We start from the raw sequence: 20,562 nt of genomic DNA on the forward strand, positions 1-20,562 counted from the left end.
GTGCAGTTTGTATGTTCTTCCAGCGCCTGCGTGGGTTTTCTCCGAGTCCTCCAGTTTCCTCCCACATCCTAAAAACATGCACAGTTGGTTAATTGAAGACTAAATTACCCATATTGAGTCTGCGCAAATGTGAGTGCGAATGGTTGTTTCTATGTGTCCAGCTACTGGCTGAAAACCAGTTCAGGGTCTACCCAGTCTCCTGCCTGAAGAGAGCTGGGATAGGCTCCAGCACTCCCATGACCCTTGTGAGGATAAGCAACTCAGAAAATGGATGGAAGAACAATGTGTTCCAAGTTTTCCCAGTTGACATTATTCCAAGCATTTGAAAAAACTAGTACAGTAATTAAAAATATATATTTTTGGGTGTAGAATAATGTGCAGCTCTGGTGGAAAAAAATAAGGGGCCATCATCTGACCATCACTTTCAGAGAACTGATACTTGTTTGAATCTATAAACTGCTGATAACATAAATTCCACATCAAATACAAGTATCCTAATCAAATACAAGTATTTACAGTCAATGAAAAATATTTAATTTACTGAAAAAGGTCCTGTATTTTTAATTTATTTATCGATAACAACAGCCAAAACTTACGAAAGCTAATTGCTACAGAAACGTATTGCTGCCACACACACACAAAAACCCTGTTTTTCCTGAGTAATTTTATTTTGAGAGCTTTGTTCAGGAAAACAGGATTTTTTTGGGGTGGCAGCAGTACGCTTCCAGTTTTTGTTGTGGCAGCAATATGTTTCCGTACAAAATAACGCCTCATAGATCTTAAATAGGAGGCTTTTAGTTTCTAATGGCCATTATTTTGCGATATGATCTGTTTGGTTAGGAAATGGAGACGAAAGTATAAATGGTGCTTTGTTTGGTGAGTCAATACGAAGGCAGGTAAATTACCTTCCCATCAATTTCTGTATTATGATTTTGATGGAGCAGCATAGTGGCAAAGCTGGTTTGAGCGTTGGCCTCACAGTTTTGGGGACTGGGGTTCACAACCCATCCCTGCCTGTGTGCAGTTTGCATGTTCTCTCCGTGCCTGTTTGTGATTTCTCCAGGCACTCCGTTTTCTTCCCAATTCCCAAAAAAACATACATTGATTGGAGACTCTAAATTGCCCTTAGGTGTGACTGTGAGTGAAACTGTTGTCTGTCTCTATGGGCCCGGTGATTGGCTGGCAACCAGTTTGGGGTGTACCCTGCCTCCAGGCCCCTTGACAGCTGGGATAGGCTCCAGCATTCCTGTGACCCTCGTGAAGATAAGCGGCTCTGAAAATGGATGGATGATTTAGATGACGATAATTGACATTTTTAATCATAGGAAAGCTTTAATTGTGTAAGGTCAGTAATTCAGTGGGAAATAAACTAAGAAGTAGACCTTTTCTTTTATTTTTGAGTCAACAGAAGGATGCAACAGCATTGATTCAATACTAATAACTATCTTTGATTGTCTTTAGTAATCACTTATTCTTGTTTTTTTATCATTATTAATGATTAAATTGTTTTAAGAATATTATCACCATCATCATAACAGACGGCTTTTTTTCTAATAATAGATTTTATTTCAAAAGGCACGCGGTTGGGCCGGAAGTGGAACTTTTGTATTATTTACGAAAGTGACAGCAAAAGGCTGGCTGGCTGGTTGCCGGGGGGGTTTCCCTGCATCTTACCGTAGACAGAGATTCTAATTGTGGTTTCGGCTGTGCTCATTACCTCGGCATCGTGTGGATAGGGTCCAAACCAAAATGTCCGAAATGTCTCTCATTTTGACGTCTCAAGTCCTCCACGAGCAGCTCAGCGTCATCATGGCGGCGTTGAGCAAGGCAGCCGTGCTGGACATCTGTGAGCTGCTCGAGCGAGGCTTGGCCGGACTCCGAGAAGAAGTCATCCGCAGCCAGCAGGAGAACCGAGAGCTCCGGAGCCGACTAAGCCTCATCGAATCTGTCGTGGTCCGCGGAAGCCTTGCGGGCGGTCCACGGAAGGACTCCTCAGAGGAGCCGGAAGAACAGCGGGACGACAGCGGCGGAGGGGCTCCTGTAAGAAATGATAACAATACCTTCTAGTCGAGCGGGCGGGAATCGCAAACGAGATCTTGTGTTTAACTTGGTTAGTGAAAACCTCAACCCATACACAGCTATTAAAAAAAAAAAAAAATGTACCTCGAGCTGTGACGAATTTTTAGTCAGAAAGAACGCGATCACTGGTCGAACGTTACCCAAGGGCCACAACTGGAATCAGAGCCAGTTGAACCGTAACATCACAGCCTGGACCTGTTTACCTCGCAGTAGCCCCTAAAAGGGCCGCCATAATACACTAATAAAAGCGGTTCCCAAGCCTATACTCCTATTATTCTCATCACTGTGTATCAAAAATATTTACTGTATGAAAACTACGGTGGCTTGGGAGTGCTTAACAATTAAAAAATTCTGAAACACTTATCTTTCAGGAAACAAATGAACAAAAGCCAACAGCCAGAAGTGTTCCTGCTTTTATTATTATTATTTTTATTAAATGGAAAAGGGTTTGGGGTTTTCCCAAGTTGTTTCCTGAAAAATAAAAGTTTTAAACAATTTGTTTTTGTTTTGGTTTTGCACCTCCAGGCCACCATTGAAACAAAAGAATGATGAGAGATGTTTAAATCATCACTTTCCTGTCGCGGGCCTTTCATCGTTAATGAAGTTGAGTAATTTGAATCACTAATGCAAGTTGATCAACTGGATAGTTTATCTGCTGATGAAAATGATTTTATTTTAATCAAATAAATACAATTGTTCCCCAAAAATGATATTCCAAAGAGTGGTACTCAATTGCATTGTTGGAACTCAAAATTGGGTTACAGGACAATTTTAGGCTCTCATGCGTTTCTACTCGAAAATTCAAAACACTTTAAGAGTTCAGGGCAAAGACAGCTAAACGCCATTTTCAAAAAAATCGAGATAGAAGCCCCAAGTGTCTATCCTTCATAACATTGTCAATTCAAACCACCGCAAAACACCATATCGCCTACGCATTGCGAGTTTTAAAACTGGATTTTTCGCGAGTCAGCTAACCACCATTCTAGTGTTTCCGCAAATGGTGGACACTATTAAAGTTTGATTTCTTAAAATCTTGTATTTTATTCCATGACGCATCCACTTCCATGAGTACTGAAATTGGCTACATGAACCCCTTTGTACATCTCTCCAGAAAAAAACTCAATTTACCACAAAAGAAGTTGATTGGTTTAGCTGGTGTTGCATGTGAACCCTTCATCTTTTGATCAAGTAAAGTAATGTATAAAAAGGAGTTTCCCTTAGTTGGAAAGCAGGAACTCTTGTATCAATCCACTAGCTCTGCTTTTGACGACTCAAAATCAATCGCCTAGCTGTTTACCTCTGCTTGCCACCCAATTTTTCATTTCTGACAACCATCCACACTTGTTTTTTCATTGAGTTATGAGAAATAACCACTTCAATCTTGGTTTTGAAAGTTGGTAACAACTCAGAAAAAATGTTTTAGTGTGATCTTTAAAAATCTGCATGGCAATTTTTAGCAATGGTAAGTGAGGACTTCATCGCCAAAGACTTCATTTTATGTCGCACTTTGCAATGAGATACCGAATATTTTGAGCCCTGGTCAACGATAAGACAGAACTACCTGTGCAATGTGAATATATTTGTTGCGCAAACAGTAACAAAACAAAAAAGGAACAAGCACATGCCTATGAATGATGCTCACTCACTCAACACACAAAATGTTTCATAGGTTAGCAAGTTAATAGCCAGCCGACCCTATGATTTCATTCGCTGACTCCCACGTCACTCAACAGGCCAACCCACGCCTTTTTAAAATTGCACAACTTCAAAGTCACAGATCCTACAGTGTAGATTGTGAGGATGGTGACCCCAAGTGGACAAAAATAGTATCTGCATCCCATAATTTGTCTCCGTGTGGTTGTTTAATAAGTGGAATCAGTGAATAATCCATGGGATAGTTGATAAAATAGTTGATTCTTAAACTATTCAATAGCTGCAGCCCTGGTTAGGAACATTAAAGAAAACATAATACGTATTTTAAACATGCAGCTTTTAGAACACATTTTTACAGAAACTGAGTAATATGATGACTGCTTGTATAAAAATGAAAACAGTTCAGTTAAATGTTAAAATAATAATAATTCATCTTTACACTTTTTAGGAAAGTGTAAAAATCAATATTTTGTCTTTTTCTGAGAAAATAAAGGATGAAGACAAGTGCCACTGTTTGGACAGTGTGAATTATTATGACACGTCTGTCAAAATGTTTTTTCTAGAGAAGTCCAACCCGGGATGCATTTTAAATATTTCATTGTCCTCTGTTTAACGTTGGAGTTGTGTTCCAATGGCGATAAGTTAAGTACACAAGCTAGTTAGAGTCCATGCATCACTGTGTATTAGTGTGTATCACAATTCTCCGCTCTCCGTATTAAATGTTTTTATTTGATCCTGACCAATTTTTGGGGCAGATACTGATATTGGGGGGAAAAAAAAAAAAAATATATATATATATATATATATATATATATATATATATATATATATATATAAACAGTCTGATATATTGGCCAAAATATAAAATAAGAACATTAATATACAGTACTGGATACAGGATATTCAGTCTCTTCCAAAAGTACAGGAATGGCAAGGTACACAGGATATACAATTTCATACAGGTCCATCCTGAAATTTCATCTAAAAGTCAATTTTTTATTTTTTTGGGTGAATAGTGTATGTACCTACCTACTGTATACTTTGTACTGGAAAACATGTTTGTGTAATAATTGTATATCGTCCGTATTTATTTTGTTTTTCAGCTCCCTGACGTAGTTCTGATCAAGGATGAAGACTCCGATTGTGAGAAAGGTGAGGGATAATATCTTGTAATATGGGGGAGCTTAATCTGATTTCCACTGATGTTTACATTTTGATTTAGATTTAGAAGATGCAGTGTCGGTGGTTGCTATGGAGGACAGCACTGAGGACATCGCTGCACCGTTGCCCAGCCGGCGAAGGAAGCGAAAGGGGCTACAGAAGGACAAGTCCAGCCCCACAAGGGTACATAACATTGCTACCTCGTACCCGTTGGACTCCGCACAACTACCTGCGGATGACTTTGCCGCAGATGCGTCAGGTGTGTCACATAACATTCATAACTTTTTTTTCATGTAGCACCTTTAAAAACATGTTTAGCTTGTTTATGTTTTCAGTTTCTTGACAAAACTGAAAGCTATGCAGGAAAAAAAAAGAGACAATAGCTAGGTTAGCATGAAGACTGTTGTCATTCAGAATGAAATCAGAACAATTGAAGACTTCTGGTCAGTGGTTTGCATGTGATGTAATCTATTCCAATCAGGTCTATACATGTAGGCTACATTTAATCGGAGCAGCCTCATGACATGTAAACAGCGATGTCAACCTCAACTCATTTATCAAGATCGAGGTCTGTCTAGTTTGCACAGATTCTTTTTACACATTGATTAACAAGCTCTATGTTGTATTAGAGCTCTGGTTGGAAACTGTTATATTTATGAGCGGAAACGATTGTGTCATCAAACATTGAAGTCAAGAAAGCATGTACAGACAGAGGACTGCCTGGGTCCATTCCATCCATCCATCCATCCATCCATCCATCCATCCATCCATCATCCATCCATCCATCCATCCATCCATCCATCACAAGCTTTTTTTTTGGTGCCTTATCCTCACAAGGGTCGTAGGAGTGTTGGAGCCTATTCCAGTTATCTTCGGGCAGTAAGCAGGCTACAACCTGGACTGGTTGCCATCCAATCGCAGGGCACATAGAAACAGACAACAGTGGCACCCACAATCACACCTTTGGGCAATTTAGAATCTCCAATTAATGCATATTTTTGAGATATGGGAGAAAACCCAAGTGCCCGGAGAAAATGATTCTCTCTCATTTATTCTTCTTAAAAAAATAATTTGGCATTAAAACTGTCACATATTGTTTTTCTTTTGCAAGCAGTGCGATAAAAAATAATTTTCCCTAAATTTTCCCTCAATGAATAATCATCAATTACAATATTGATCAAAATAATTGTGATTATTTTGGCCATCTTCGTGCAGTTCTACTTTTTGTAATGTATTTGTTGCATGATTTGATCAAAGCCGCGCCTCGGCTCAATAAAAGTCTACTGTTGATAATCATACATTAATGATGCACAAAGGTCATTCCTCTTAATGTTACCAGCAGGACTGATACATGTTCAGGATCAGGTCTATAACTATTAAATGAGTAAAATGTGCTTTCACTGCAGACGTTCATCTTTAATTTGAGGGTATTTACATCTAAGTAAGCTAAACGGCGTAGGAATTACAACTTTTTCTGGATATAAAGTGGGGGCACTTTTAGGGGCTAGCATGCTAGCACCGGGTAGCCTCCTGTGAGGTAATATTTCTGTGTTAATCAAAACACATCAATCAGTCACAAACAGCGATTTTAATGAGTTTGCTGTGAAACATTTGGACATATGGAGCAGCACGTTTGTGCGCTGGCAGCTTCATGGTACTGATGCTCACATTTTATGCTTTTTACGCAATTACTTGAGTGGTATTTCTTGGAGAAACTCGTTGCTTGACGGACAACCCACTGTAGGAACTCGCAGAATGGCTGGATTGTCTACGTTGGCAAAGCAGCGGGCTCCGTTTTAGGATAGCTGAGTCAGGTGGTGGCGTCTCGTCAAAGAGCTTTAATTGTAGAGATAAAAACGTAAGTAATTTGATGTCTAGTTTTGCTAAAAGCAGCAAGCTGTTTCTCTTACTAAAAAACATTCACAAGCAAACTGCATCAGATGGCTAGGTACCAGGTGGGAATCTTCTGATTCTGGAAATATACTAACTGTGAAGGAGTTATCTTTTTTTTTTTAGTTTCAGCTTCAGAGAGGGAGTTAGGCTTTGCAAAGAGCACGAAGGTATCTGCATTCCTCAAAACTGTGAAATCAGTTTTCTGACCTTCAAAAACTATCACGATAAACAATAGTGTTGTTTTTTAACTACACTGATATTTTAATATTAGTGCACAATATTTTAAGTACTGTAATTTCTTGAGTATTATACACTTTTTTTCCCAAAATAAATATTAAAAAAGTCAATAGTGCGTATTATGCATGGGTGTTCACAGAGAAATTAGGTATATGAGTAGTTATGTTTTCGAAAAGCCGTAAACAAGTTTTAAATCTTTGCATCCTATTAAGATTCACATTTAAGAATATTCTAATTTGTCTATCCCTATATCATGAGTATAATTAATGAGACTGTGATGCACCTTTGTGTTTTATTTTGACACTGCAGCTTTATAGAGGTATTTTCCACCTCCCATATGGCCGTTGGCGCATCAGCGTGCTTGCACAATACTGAAATTTAGAGGTAATGTGCTCAGATAACATGTCCACTCGTTGTGCAAAATAATAAAAAATAGTTAAGGGACAAAAATCTGCAAAGGAGGGGGGATAACCAGACATACGCTCTATTAACATTCACATTATTACAGATATATATGGGATTGGTGATTAACTGACAAAAAAAAAATATTTTAACAACTACACAAGGGTGCTCGGCACAATCGTACATCTGCTGAGCGCAAGTCGCCATGGTGACTCACCAAGCACATACTTAAAATCAAATTCAGACTCGGGTGCAAAAAAATTTAAAAGTCAATCTGCTCTATGATGGCTGCTAAAATGTGGAACTCTCTGTTAAAAACAGCTGTCAGTTAATGAGTTGAAAGTAGTTGTGGAAAATATATTTAGTGAATCCAAAAAAACTGAGCAATGAAGGATCCAGTCATGCTCTCATATGTGGGCAAGGAGAGCTGCCTATTCAGAATGAGTTTTATGATAAAATGCCTACATGAATGATAGAATACGATACATTTTCCAAGTAACCCTCAACTCAAGGGCAATAATGATACTCCAAGGTCATGATTCAATACATATCATGATTTCTGACACACGGTTTGATATGATTTAGTTCTTTATATATGTATTTGTTTATTTTTGAATTCACTGGCCTATACAACAATGTCCCTGATCATTTTTTATTTTTTTTGGTCTTTTCATCCATTTTAGAGGGATGTCCAGTTTTTTGGTCACAGGACTATATTTGCTACATTTTCTAAACTTAATCTGACTATCTTCAGATGGAAAAAGATGACACGCTGTGGCGACCCCTAACGGGACAAGCCCAAAGGAAAAGAAGAAGAAGATGCTGACTATCTTCACTTTGTTCAAAGTTTTATCTTAAATCTTGGAAATTCTACCTTTGACCAATGGGATCAGTCTGATGCTCTGGAAGCTCTCTTCCAACCATGATGGGAAAAACCTACTCTAATATCTAACTTTATTAAGGGTTAATCAGAGGTACTTTCAGTAGTGGCACGTGTGATTTATCTCTCTCGCTTTTTTATACCACAAAAATCTGCCATTTGATCAGGTGCTTGTAGTATTTTTTATAACCACCTGATTCACCCAATTGTAAAAGTAATCAATGTGAAGTACCTAAAAATGTGGGGATCTGATGTTGTCTCTCATAGAAACTGACGTCCATCTTTTGGAGGGTGATCCTCAGCTACCTGCCGACCAGCTGCCTTATTTCCCCAGCATGTCTCTGATGGAGCCTCACCTGTCCGAAAACGTCGACAACTCTTGGAATGAGCCAGTGTCTGATCAAGTCGCCTTCTCTCACTTTGAGCATGATGAGCCCAGCGGCGCCTTTGGGCTCAAGATGGTCAGCGTGTCGGGTTCAGCGCCAGCTGACTGTGACATTGCCGCCTTCAAGTACCAAGGCGGCGAGGCGGCAGTGGCGGATAGAGGGCGTCGCCATGGTTGCCGCGTGTGCAACAAGACGTTTGCGACGGCGCAAAGCCGTGAAGTGCACATGCGCATCCACACAGGCGAGAGGCCTTTCGGCTGCCAGCAGTGTGGAAAGCGTTTCACGCAGTCTGCGCACCTCAAGTCACACCAGAACATCCACACCGGGGCGCGGCCCTACGCCTGCACGCTGTGCCCACGCACTTTCCTCGCCCATCACCCTCTCAACATGCATCTCAAAAAGTGTCACAACAGCACGTGATAACGTAAAAGATTATTTTAGCATTACTGTTATTATAAGACAGCATGGTGGTGCAACTGGTTAGAACGTTGGCCTCACAGTTCGAGTATCGGGCTTCAAATTCCAGCCCAGCCTGTGTGGAGTCTGCATTTTCTCCCCGTCTCCAAAGGTTTTCTCCAGGAACTCAGTTTCTTCCCCCATCCCAAAAACATGCATAAATTAGAGACTCTAAATTGCCCTTACAGTGAAGAAAATAAGTATTTGAACACCCTGCTATATTGCAAGTTCTCCCACTTAGAAATCATAAAGGGGTCTGAAATTTTCATCGTAGGTGCATGACCACTGTGAGAGAGATAATCTAAAACAAAAAAATCAAGAAATCAGAATATATGATTTTTTTAATGATTTATTTGTGTGATACAGCTGCAAATAAGTATTTGAACACCTGTCTATCAGCTAGAATTCTGACCCTTATAGACCTGTTAGTCCGCCTTTAAAAGTCCACCTCCACTCCATGTATTATCCTGAATCAGATGCATCTGTGTGAGGTCGTTAGCTGCATAAAGACACCTGTCCACCCCATATAATCAGTAAGACTCAAACTTGTAACATGGCTAAGACCAAAGAGCTGTCCAAAGAGACCAGAGACAAAATTGTACAACTTCACACAGCTGGAAAGTGTTATGGACAAATTGCCAAGCAGCTTGGTGAAAAAGGTCCACTGTTGGAGCAAGTTTTATGGTCAGATGAGACCAAAATGGAATTTTTTGGTCATAATTTCACAAACCGTGTTTGGAGGAAGACGAATGATGAGTTCCTTTCCAAGAACACCTACCCTGCTGTGAAGCATGGGGGTTGTAGCATCATGGTTTTGGGGTGTTTTTCCTGCACATGGGACAGGACAACTGCACTGTATTAAGGAGAGGATGACCGCGGCCATGTATTGTGAGATTTTGGGGAACAACCTCTTTCCATCAGTCAGAGCATTGAAGATGGGTCGTGGGCGGGTCTTTCAATATGACAATGACCCAAAGCACACAGCCAGGAAAAACAAGAAGTGGCTCCGTGAGAAACATCAAGGTTCTGGTGTAGTTTAGCCAGTCCCCAGACCTAAACCCAATCGAAAATCTTTGGAGGGAGCTGAAACTCTGTTTTTCTCAGCAACAGCGCAGAAGCCTGTCTGATCTAGAGAAGATGTGTATGGAGGAGTGGGCCAAAATCCCTCCTGCAGTGTGTTTGCAAACCCGGTGAACAACTACAGTCACGTTTGACTTCTGTAATTGTAAACAAAGGCTACATTACCAAATATTAACTTTGGTTTTCTCATGTGTTCAAATACTCATTTTAACTGTATCACACACATAAATCATTTTAAAAAAATCATACATTGTGATTTCTGGATTTATCTTTTTTGATGATCTCTCTCAAAGTGGACATGTACCTACGATGAAAATTTTAGACCCCTCCATGATTTCTAAGTGGGAGAACTTGCAATATAGCAGGGTGTTCAAATAATTATTTTCTTCACTGTAGGCGATGGTGGTCATTTGTTCCTGTGTGCCCTGCAATTGGCTGTCAACCAGTTCAGGGTGTACCCCGCCTTCTACCCGAAGATAGCTGGACATTACACAGAAGCTCCTAATGACTGCACCCAACTGTTCCCAATTAGCCCGTTCATGTGTAGGATGTTCCAAACAGGTATGTGATGAGCATTCTTCAACTTTTGTACCACCTGTCCCAGCTCTTTTGGAATGTGTTGCAGCCATAAAATTACAGGTTAATGGTAATTTGCTAAAAACAGTTTATCAGTTTAAACATTAAATGTCTTTGTAGTGTAATTAAATATAGGTTGAACATGGGTTGCAAATCATTGTACTCTGTTTTTGTTTAACGCAGTGTCCCAACTTCATTGGAATTGGGTTTGTATTTGTGCTTTGTGTTGCAGGCCAAAATCTCAAGGAAGCATCAGATATGTTGCTGCTCAAGTGTGAAACATTGTGATGCAATAAAGCATTCCTTTATGCCCTCATGTGGGCAAGGAGAGCTACCTACCCTAATGGATTCTTAAGAGAATTCAAAATGTTTATCTACACATAACCTTTATTATTAGTATACAAAGGAGAACATTTGCAGGAGATATTTTGTCGTTAAGAGACAGGAAGTGGACTCACAACCCTAAAATTAAAGTGCTTTCTAAATGGGTTTTGTACAGTGCTCTGAAAAATTATTGTCCCCTTTAGTCTTCATTTGTGTATTATATTCATTTGTAATGTTTTACATCAATTATCTATATTTATATATATATAATATATATATATATATATATATATATATATGTGTGTGTGTGTGTGTGTGTGTGTGTGTGGTGTGTGTGTGTGTGTGTAATCATCAGAGAAATAAGGAAATGCCTTATGTGTAAAAGGAATTGCGCTACTTGTTAAATGATAGATTAATTGTGGCTAATCACAATTTTTTGTTAATTGGCACTCATCAGACCCAAGACTGATTACCTCCACACCTGTCCAATAAATAAATCACTCAATCTGTCCCAACAAAATCAAGTCAGCCAACAATTCTGAAGCGGCAAAAAATTGACACGATTCAAAGAAATTACAGAACAGTCAGGAAATAAAGAAATTAACTTCTATCTGTCTGGAAAGGGTTATCAAAACCATTTCTAAACCTTAATTAAGGATTCCAACTAATCATTGGGAAAGCCATTATCCTCACATGTCAAAATTGTGTCATGTCAATTTAGAATCTCCAATGAATGCATCTTTTTGGGATGTGGGAGGAAACCAGAGTGCCCGGAGAAAACCCACACAATTACGGGGAGAACATGCAAACTCCACACAGTGACGAAGGCTGGGATTTGAACCCCGGTCTTCAAAACTGTGAGGCCAACATTTGAAAGCTGTTCCACCATGTCCCCGCAAAGGAAATCATGGGGTGTCATATAGTCAACAAAAAAGGTCATTTATGAGCATACCTTTCCGTCAATGGTGCTTGTAAGGCCTGCTCATGCTTGCTCAGAGCAGTATTATTCCATTGACCTCTATAAAGATTAAGAATGATGCCGCAAAGCAAGGTGTGTTTCTGAAGAGTGACTTCACATGTGTACAGAGACATCTTGTCACTGCAATAGTCTGATAAGTCTAATCAAAGTTAAGAGTGAGTACAAAGTGTGTGTTCTGTGAGTTGACTCTGGACAAATCCTGATCCAAGGCATATCACAACATTCTCAATTATTTTATATTAGTGGTTTAACTTCTTTCTACATTTGTATTATGACAGTTAAACATGGTAAAACGTGTTCTTGACACCTAAAACATGCATCATTGATGGGTGAGTAAATTCCTCTTATTTTTGTTAACTTAAAAAAAACACTTGTATGTTTGTTGCAAAATATTTAAATATTGTTTTTTCCTTTTCCGCTATTTGTTATGGGGAGAAAATGTTCATGAATTTAAACAGCTTCCCAAATGCATTTTGTTTGGCTTTAGGGTCAATATTTACATTTATCTCAAATAGCCTTGGCTATTGTAATTGTCTTCTGACTGGGCTCCCCAAAAAGAGCATCAAATAGCTGCAGCTCGTTCAAAATGCTGCAGCTCGGTGAAAAAAAATAACTCCAATTCTAAAGTCTTTACACTGGCTCCCAGTGAGTTTTAGAAAAGATTTTAAAATTCTGCTACTGGTCTATAAATCACTAAATAGGTCCTCAATACATGAAAGAAATGCAAATAGAATACAAACCTAGTAGAGGTCTGAGATCGACTGACTCAGGTCTAATAATGGCGTGCACAGTCCAAAGCAAACATAGTGACGCAGCATTTAGCTACGATGCTGCAAAAATAAATAAATAATGATAAATGGAATAAGTTGCCAACAGAGGTGATGTCAGCCCCAAGTGTGAAGGTTTTTAAATCCAGGTAAATACACTCTTCTTTTCTCTCATGTTTTTAAGAGTACTTCCGCTTTTCAGTGATACACTAAAAGCTGTTTTAATTGTACTTTTTTTCAAATGTTTTTATGTATTTAAATGCTTTTAATAATTTAAAGTGCATTGAAATGCACTATTCAAATAAATTTGCTTTGCTTTGACTGTTTAATTGTCATCAAATTCTATTGCTAGTAACAAAATCATAATTTCAAATTAGAATCATTTTTAGGTAAATCATTTTTCATTTGCTCATCAGTAATAATGTTTGGAATATTGAAACAGTGAAGACAGTTTCCACTGTGTATGTTGGTAGTTGGCAATCTTGCCATCAGTTTTTGAAGCTTTTAACGCTATGAATTAAGGATGTGTTTAAATGGATGGGAAAAAACAGCACTGAGACTAATAAAACCAAGTCTTAACCCCTAAAAGTGCTGTAAACTGATACATATGCACGCAAACACATGTGTACATTTTACGATCAAGATCGAGGTTGATCTTTTGTTACGTATCTTCAGAAGTCATATTTTTAATCTTAATGAGTAGTCAGGTTTACATGCAGACCAGAAACATGGTATAAACACATACCATCGATATTTATTCCAATTGAAAAAAACAGTGATCTACTCTGATGTAGTTCATTAAAAAAAAAAAAAAACATTTTACAAAAGGATGGCAAGTAAATATAGTACAGCTATTGAGTCCAAGTGAAGAACCTCATAATCAAATGTAACTGATGGTAAAATATGACTTGGGTACTCACAAACTTGATTTTCTTATCACATAGTGCACTTTAAAAAAATCACCAGTTCAACAAATTTAGTCAAACATGGTCAAGGTCTTACATTAAGCGTTTTGGAGACAAAGTTAGAGAGAGCAGGCTTGTTTGGTTTGGACACAACCGGAACAGAAAGGGAGCGTAATTGCTTGAATGATGATTATGAGGGAGCTAAAAAAAAAGTTTCTTGGCATTTTTCTACCTCGGAAACTCCCTAGAATTGTAAAACTTAAATATTTGAGATTCAGATAGTTTGGAATATCAGCACATGTGCACTTGTATTTTGAGAAGAGTCTTGAGAAGAAGAAGATGTCCGGGTATGTTTTTGAAACTATAGTAATTCACAACGCGTGGATAACTGCACTGTGTGAGTATTGGTGTACTGACAATGTTTGGTTCTACCTACAGTATGCATATGAAAAGTCTTCCTCATGTTTAAAAAAAAAAAACATCAAGACCAACCTACAATCACGAATAACGGATGGAAGTCTCAAAAGCTGCATGAAGTTTAATTTAATAATGTATAAAACAGACGAGGGGAAGTCGCATTAATGGTACAAAATACTTTTGTCATCATTGCAAAAGTATGCTCCTTTTTTCGGCGTCGCCACAGCGTGTGATCTCAGATGAACGTACATGTCTGTTTGGCACAATTTTTACATTGTAACGCTAACCTTCTCAGGGAGTGGAGGCCGCCAGTGGGATACGAATCCACAACCCCTGCGTTACCAGAATAAGTGCTCTAACCACTAGGCTTACATAAAATGCATGAATACAGCTGTATTTATTTTTTTAAAAATATTGGATGGCTCTTTTGGAATTACATTTTAAAATATTTGCCGTTGCCCCTGCCCTAACATCGCAGCGAACCCCCCAGGAGGCCTTTACAAGCACCATTGACGCAGAGGGGGGCGGAGGGGACCCTAGTCATATGTTTGATAACAAATAACCTTTCACTGAACATGATGTCATGTCACAAAAACGCCAGGAATCATGAGCCCAGCCACCCCAGCCATTAGAACTAGGGTATTGAAATACTGCTGGGAAAGTTCACAAGCTATGCGTTTGCAGTTGTCGTATTTCCCAGTGTACCTGAATGCAGAGCCGGCATTGGTTTCTAAGGCAACGCGTTTTCTAACGTGGACGAAAGATGGTTTACAGTAAGTTGGCTTTTTCTCTTGATCAACTCACCAAAATCATGTCGTAAAGAACCATGTGACTTAAATGCCTCAACAGTCTACATGCTAACCAGCTCACTCTCTGTTTGGTTCACTAATTCACTGCCAAACTATAGTGCGAGTGATTGGCCAACTAACTAGCTACAACGCTAACTACCCAAACAAACATCTGACCTAACCAAGTCACAATGTTGACAGGAGTTTTTCATGTTTTCGGCTGGGATGGGCTCCAGCACGCGCGTGACCCAACGAATGATAAGGAGTCTGAAATGAATGAATACTTATTTAAAAATGGAAAATAATGTGTCCTGTCCCAATGGGCCGAATTAGACCCCCGACAAGCTTGAACTACAGGAAAGGTGATTGGTCGACCAGCCAAGCACTGCCTACCTAAAGCCCTTTTTGACTGAGCTGGCCTGATAACTGATGACTATTTGTCTCAAAAACTCACTGACTAGCCAACTAACTACGATGCAAGTGACTGCCTGTGCAACTAGCTAGCTAAATGCTTTACCTACTATATTAAGGACCATTTTACTACATGCTTACTATTTTATTGACATGACTGGCATGCATGTTGGTTGATGAACTAGTTTTGTTTGAGTCACTATATCTTATTCAACTACAGTAACTAACAGTAGATCTGATTTAAATTGGAAACTGCCTAACCAACACTTTACTACTTGACTGACTGACTATTTTATTGACATGACTGGCATGCATGTTGGTTGATGAACTAGTTTTGTTTGAGTCACTATATCTTATTCAACTACAGTAACTAACAGTAGATCTAATTTAAATTGGAAACTGCCTAACCAACACTTTACTACTTGACTGACTTACAGTGCCCTCCGTAATTATTGGCACCCCCCGGTTAAGATGTGTTAAAAGCCTTAAAATAATTTCAGTTTATTGCAGAAGAATACTGTCACACTGAAAATTTTAGGAAAATGTATCTAAACTCAACTCAAATGAATTGTAAGAAAATAAAAAAAAACATTTTTCATTAAATCACCTGTTCCACAATTATTGGCACCCTTGACAATTCCCAGGAAATAAATATAATTGAAGCATTTCTGTCCTTTCTACAGTAGTGTACAAAATTTACCAGATTATGTACAAACATTTCATTAGTAATTCATCACTTCCTGTTTTCCTGGGGTATAAATATAATAATAATATAATATAAATATGACGTGACACAGAGGCCATTTCTCTTATCCACTCTTCAACATGGGAAAGACAAAGGAACACAGCATACAAGTGAGGCAGATGTGCGTCGACCTTCACAGGTCAGGCAGAGGCTCCAGAAGATTGCCACTCAACTCCAGCTGCCCATATCCACTGTGAGTGGAATAATTAAGAAGTTCAAAACAACTGAAACAGTGGTAAACAAGCCTGGACGAGCACCCAAGTTTATTTTGCCACGATGCACAGGGAGGAGGATGGTAAGAGAAATCAAAAGATCTCCAAAGCTCACTGTTACAGAATTACAACAAATGGTAGCATCCTGGGGTCACAAAGTCTCCAAATCAACCATCAGGCGCTGTCTACACGCCAACAAGCTGTTTGGGAGGCATGCACGGAGAAAACATTTCCTCACTCACAATCATAAACGCAAACGTCTGGAGTTCCCCAAGCGGTATTGGGGCTTCAACTGGGTCCGTGTGCTTTGGTCAGATGAGACCAAGATTGAGCTTTTTGGCAACAAACACTCTAAGTGGGTCTGGCGTTCCACGAAAGATGCGCATGCTGAAAAGCACCTCATACCCACTGTGAAGTATGGGGCTGGGTCAGTAATGCTGTGGGGCTGTTTCGCTTCCAAAGGCCCTGGGAACCTTGATAGGGTGCATGGCATCATGAATGCTTTGAAATACCAGGACATTTTAAATCAAAATCTGTTGCCCTCTGGCCGAAGATGGGTTGTCACTAGGTCTTTCAGCAAGACAATGACCCTAAACATATGGCCGAATCTACACAGAAATGGTTCACCAGACACAAAATCAAGCTCCTCCCATGGCCATCTCAGTCCCTAGACCTCAACCCCATTGAAAACCTGTGGAGTGAGCTGAAAAGGAGAGGACCCAGGTCTCTGGATGATTTAGAGATATTCTGCAAAGAGGAATGGCTGAAGATCCCTCTTTCTGTCTTTTCCCATCTTGTGAAACATTATAGGAGAAGATTAGGTGCTGTTTTGTTGGGAAAAGGGGGTTGTACAAAGTATTAACACCAGGGGTGCTAATAATTGTGACACACATTATTTGATGTCAAATAATTATTTCTTTATGTGGGATTTTTTCCCCACTGAATAAATGTACTTGTATTGAAGGTTGGATTTTTTTTCCATTAAGGTCCCGTATTATTTAGAGAAAAAAAATATTAGAACCTAAAAAACACATCTTAACCAGGGGTGCCAATACTTCTGGAGGGCACTGTATGAACCAGCGTATTGACTTAACCGATTGACTAACCAACTTACTATCTCAGTGACTTTTTCGTCAACCAACTAGCTGGCTTACTGATCGAAATTACTTTGTAGTTTACCACTAACTAGTCATTGTTATTTGTGTGTGTGTGTGTGTGTGTGTCCACGTGTTTGTCTGGGTGTAGTCACAGAAGATCTGATCCGGCGTCGTGCCGAGCACAATGAGTGTGAGATATTCTCCCTGGAGGAGGTCTCCCTCCACCAACAGGACATTGAGAGAATTGAGCACATTGAGCGTTGGTGCAGGGATCTGAAAATCCTCTACTTACAGAACAACCTCATACCACGGATTGGTGAGATTTGGTTTGTGTGCATGCATGTGTGGTCGGCACGGTAGAAGGCCAAAAACAAGTGTTTGCTGTATTTTCTCCCCTGGTAGAGAACGTAGGACGCCTCAAGAAGCTGGAGTACTTGAACCTGGCCTTGAACAACATACTAGTCATTGAAAACCTGGAAGGTCAGTTTGAGTTTTTTGTGTATGTGTTCAAGCGTGCGTCACCTGCGAGAGGCTTCCCAAGTCAACATGCTAATAAAATCAACGACAAACAAGATGACTAAAGCAGCCTTTGTTGAGCAAAGTTATATACTGTACTTTACACGAGAAAAAGTAAAATCCCATGACCCGCCTTACAACACAAATGTCAATTAGATATTTGGGGGAAGATAAATTAACTTTAATTAACTGAAATCTAGGCAGAACGGTGGAGCAGCTGGTAAAGCGTTGGCCTCATAGTTATGAAGAGGACCTGGGTTCGATCCCGGCCCTGCCTGTGTGGAGTTTGTATGTTCTCCCCGTGCCTGCATGGGTTTTCTCCGGGCACTCCGGTTTCCTCCCACATCCACAAAACATGAAACATTAATTGGACCCTCTAAATTGCCCCTAAGTGTGATTGTGAGTGCGGCTGTTTGTCTTTATGTACGTTGCGATTGGCTGGCAACCAATTCAGGGTGTACCCTGCCTCCTGCCCGTTGACAGCTGGGATATGCTCCAGCACTCCCCGTGACCCTCGTGAAGATAAGTGGCAAAGAAAATGGATGGATGGATCACTGAAATCTAACTGTTGACAGCCAAAGATGAATATATTCATCAGGTAAGGGCTGGCGTGGAAGACAAATTCAAGTGTAATGATGAACAGATGGCATTAGATGGCAGTGTTCTATCCCTTTGTATTTACGTCAACAAACCCCAACACTTTGGAAGATGGACAAGTTTAAGCACCTAACACTCGAACAGAGTATGGACAGTATACCTATAACTTGCAAAATAAACACATCTAGTTGCTCTTCTTGTAAAGTAACTGGAAACCCTAATGGTCTATGTTTTTGTAGGCTGCGAGAATCTCCAAAAGTTGGACCTGACTGTCAATTTTGTGGGGCGATTGAGCAGCGTTGAGACCCTGACACAAAACATCCACTTGCGTCAACTCTTCCTGGTGGGGAACCCCTGTACGCTGTTTGAAGGATACCGGAAATACGTCGTAGCGACGCTGCCGCAACTCAAGGTATCGCACAACACACACAAAGTCTAGGGAATATACCTTGGAGTAGAGTTCTAAGATGTGGTTTCAGTCCTGGATTATGGTTTGAAGGTATGTTTTGGGTTTTCAATGAAGGTTTTGAGACACAGTTAGAGTTTCTAATTACAGTTTCAAGACATTGTTAGGTTAGTGTTTGAAAGAAAGTTTAGGGTTTTAAAGTATAGGTTTGAAACCAGGGTTAATATTTCAAATTGGGGTTCGACATTTGGGTAAGAGTTAGGGTTTCAAGACATTTGGGTTTGGAACAAGGGTTAAGGTTTCAAAATAAGATTTTAAAACACTGTTGTTTTTTAAGGTATGGGTTTCAAGCCTGAATTAGTGTTTCAATTTAGTTAAGGTTGCAAAAGATGATTCGGATTTCAAATTTAGGGGCCAAATTAGTTAGTATTTCAAATTATGTTCAAGGTTTCAAACCAGGGGCAAATTGGGTAAATTGGGGTCTTCAACCTGGATAAGTTTCTCAAACAAAGTTTAAAAGTTACCCTCGTTTTTACAGTGACCAATTGTGGTTACAAATGGATATTACTCTTTCAAACAAAAGTTAGGGTTTCATATTAAGGGCCTGAGTTACAGCCAGTGTTTCAAAATAGGGTTTTTTGCCATTGCTAGATTTTAAAACTAGGGTTTAAATCCTAGGTTAAGGTTTTAAAGGGGCTTTTCAAATGAAGGTTTCAAACATGAGTTAGGGTTTCAAACAAGGGCTAGGGTTTCCAACTAAGGTTTTAAACAGGGTTAGGATTTCAAATCTGGGTTTTAAACAAGGTCAGGGTGTGAGTGCAACTGGTTGTCCATGTCTACATGTGCCCTGCAACTGACCAGTTCAGGGTGTAGCCTGCTTTTTGCCCAAAATCCATGGGGTTAGGCTCCAGCACACCACGACCCTGAACACAATGTGCCGTATTGAGAATGGATGGATGGACAAGGTTAGCGTTTCAAACAAAGGTTAGGATTCGAAAGGAGAATTTCAAATCTCCTTCCTGCTTCTCTGTGTTCAGTGTCTCGACGGCACCGAGATAACACGGTCTGAGCGCATCACCGCCAATCAGGGCCTGGAGGAGCTGAAGAGGTCTGTTATGGAGCAGGAGGAACAATACCTGAGGAAGAACACCCAGGAGAAGGAAGAGGAAAAGGAGGAGGCCAACAAGAAGCAGGCTGCAGATCGGGCAAGAAGTCAGGATGGGGAAGGAGGAAGTGGGTAGGAGTCACGTTATACCAGTGATGGATTTTGTTAAATAGTGAATGTAAAGGTGGGACTCATACACTCATTTCCTATTACCTAATCTTCATATAAGATTATATAGGATAGTTACATTGTGGACCTAGGTAGTTCCTTAAAATAGCCACTGAAATACTCTCTTTCGTGATTTTTGTGAGTAGGGAATGAGTGGTGCCCAAAATGGGAAATAGGGACTTGTTTTCAGTGGACTTTATAGTTGAGTCATGACTCAATGATGTCAGTGCTATTGCATATTTACAATATGTGTGATTCCCAAGCAGGAGTAATCAAGTCAATAACGCCAGTCAAAGGCGTGAAAATTATTTTGAAGCTACGG

At 39.7% G+C, this 20,562-nt stretch overlaps 2 protein-coding genes across 8 annotated transcripts in view; both read left to right on the top strand.

Moving 5' to 3' along the window:
• The first annotated feature begins 1,749 nt into the window (after positions 1 to 1,749).
• Positions 1,750 to 11,292, top strand: LOC133511166 (zinc finger protein 394-like). 2 transcript variants are annotated; one of them, XM_061839845.1, is made up of 5 exons: positions 1,750 to 2,040; positions 4,836 to 4,884; positions 4,955 to 5,152; positions 10,624 to 10,788; positions 11,036 to 11,292. In XM_061839845.1, the coding sequence occupies exons 1-5, from the start codon at positions 1,750 to 1,752 to the stop codon at positions 11,089 to 11,091; spliced, it is 759 nt and encodes a 252-aa protein (XP_061695829.1). In that variant the 3' UTR covers positions 11,092 to 11,292. The 2 variants fall into 2 exon arrangements, with proteins under 2 accessions (XP_061695829.1, XP_061695828.1); XM_061839844.1 differs by lacking the exon at positions 11,036 to 11,292 and having other exon boundaries at positions 8,573 to 10,764.
• A 2,639-nt stretch (positions 11,293 to 13,931) lies between these two features.
• The window catches only part of dnaaf11 (dynein axonemal assembly factor 11), a 33,083-nt gene continuing 26,452 nt past the window's right edge, over positions 13,932 to 20,562 (top strand). For 4 of the 6 annotated variants that reach the window (XR_009797713.1, XR_009797714.1, XM_061839111.1 and 1 more), the window contains exons 1-5: positions 14,019 to 14,175; positions 17,597 to 17,764; positions 17,851 to 17,928; positions 18,801 to 18,973; positions 20,005 to 20,204. Coding sequence is in view for 4 of the 6 variants with exons in the window: in XM_061839111.1 (XP_061695095.1) it covers positions 14,118 to 14,175; positions 17,597 to 17,764; positions 17,851 to 17,928; positions 18,801 to 18,973; positions 20,005 to 20,204 (677 nt within the window). In the remaining 2 variants the exon portion in view is untranslated. Of the gene's footprint in view, positions 14,176 to 14,879; positions 14,969 to 17,596; positions 17,765 to 17,850; positions 17,929 to 18,800; positions 18,974 to 20,004; positions 20,205 to 20,562 lie in introns of all 6 variants that reach the window. The other 2 variants (XM_061839110.1, XM_061839109.1) reach the window with 2 other exon arrangements.

The sequence above is a fragment of the Syngnathoides biaculeatus genome, chromosome 13, assembly GCF_019802595.1.
Source record: "Syngnathoides biaculeatus isolate LvHL_M chromosome 13, ASM1980259v1, whole genome shotgun sequence".
Classification (NCBI taxonomy): domain Eukaryota; kingdom Metazoa; phylum Chordata; class Actinopteri; order Syngnathiformes; family Syngnathidae; genus Syngnathoides; species Syngnathoides biaculeatus.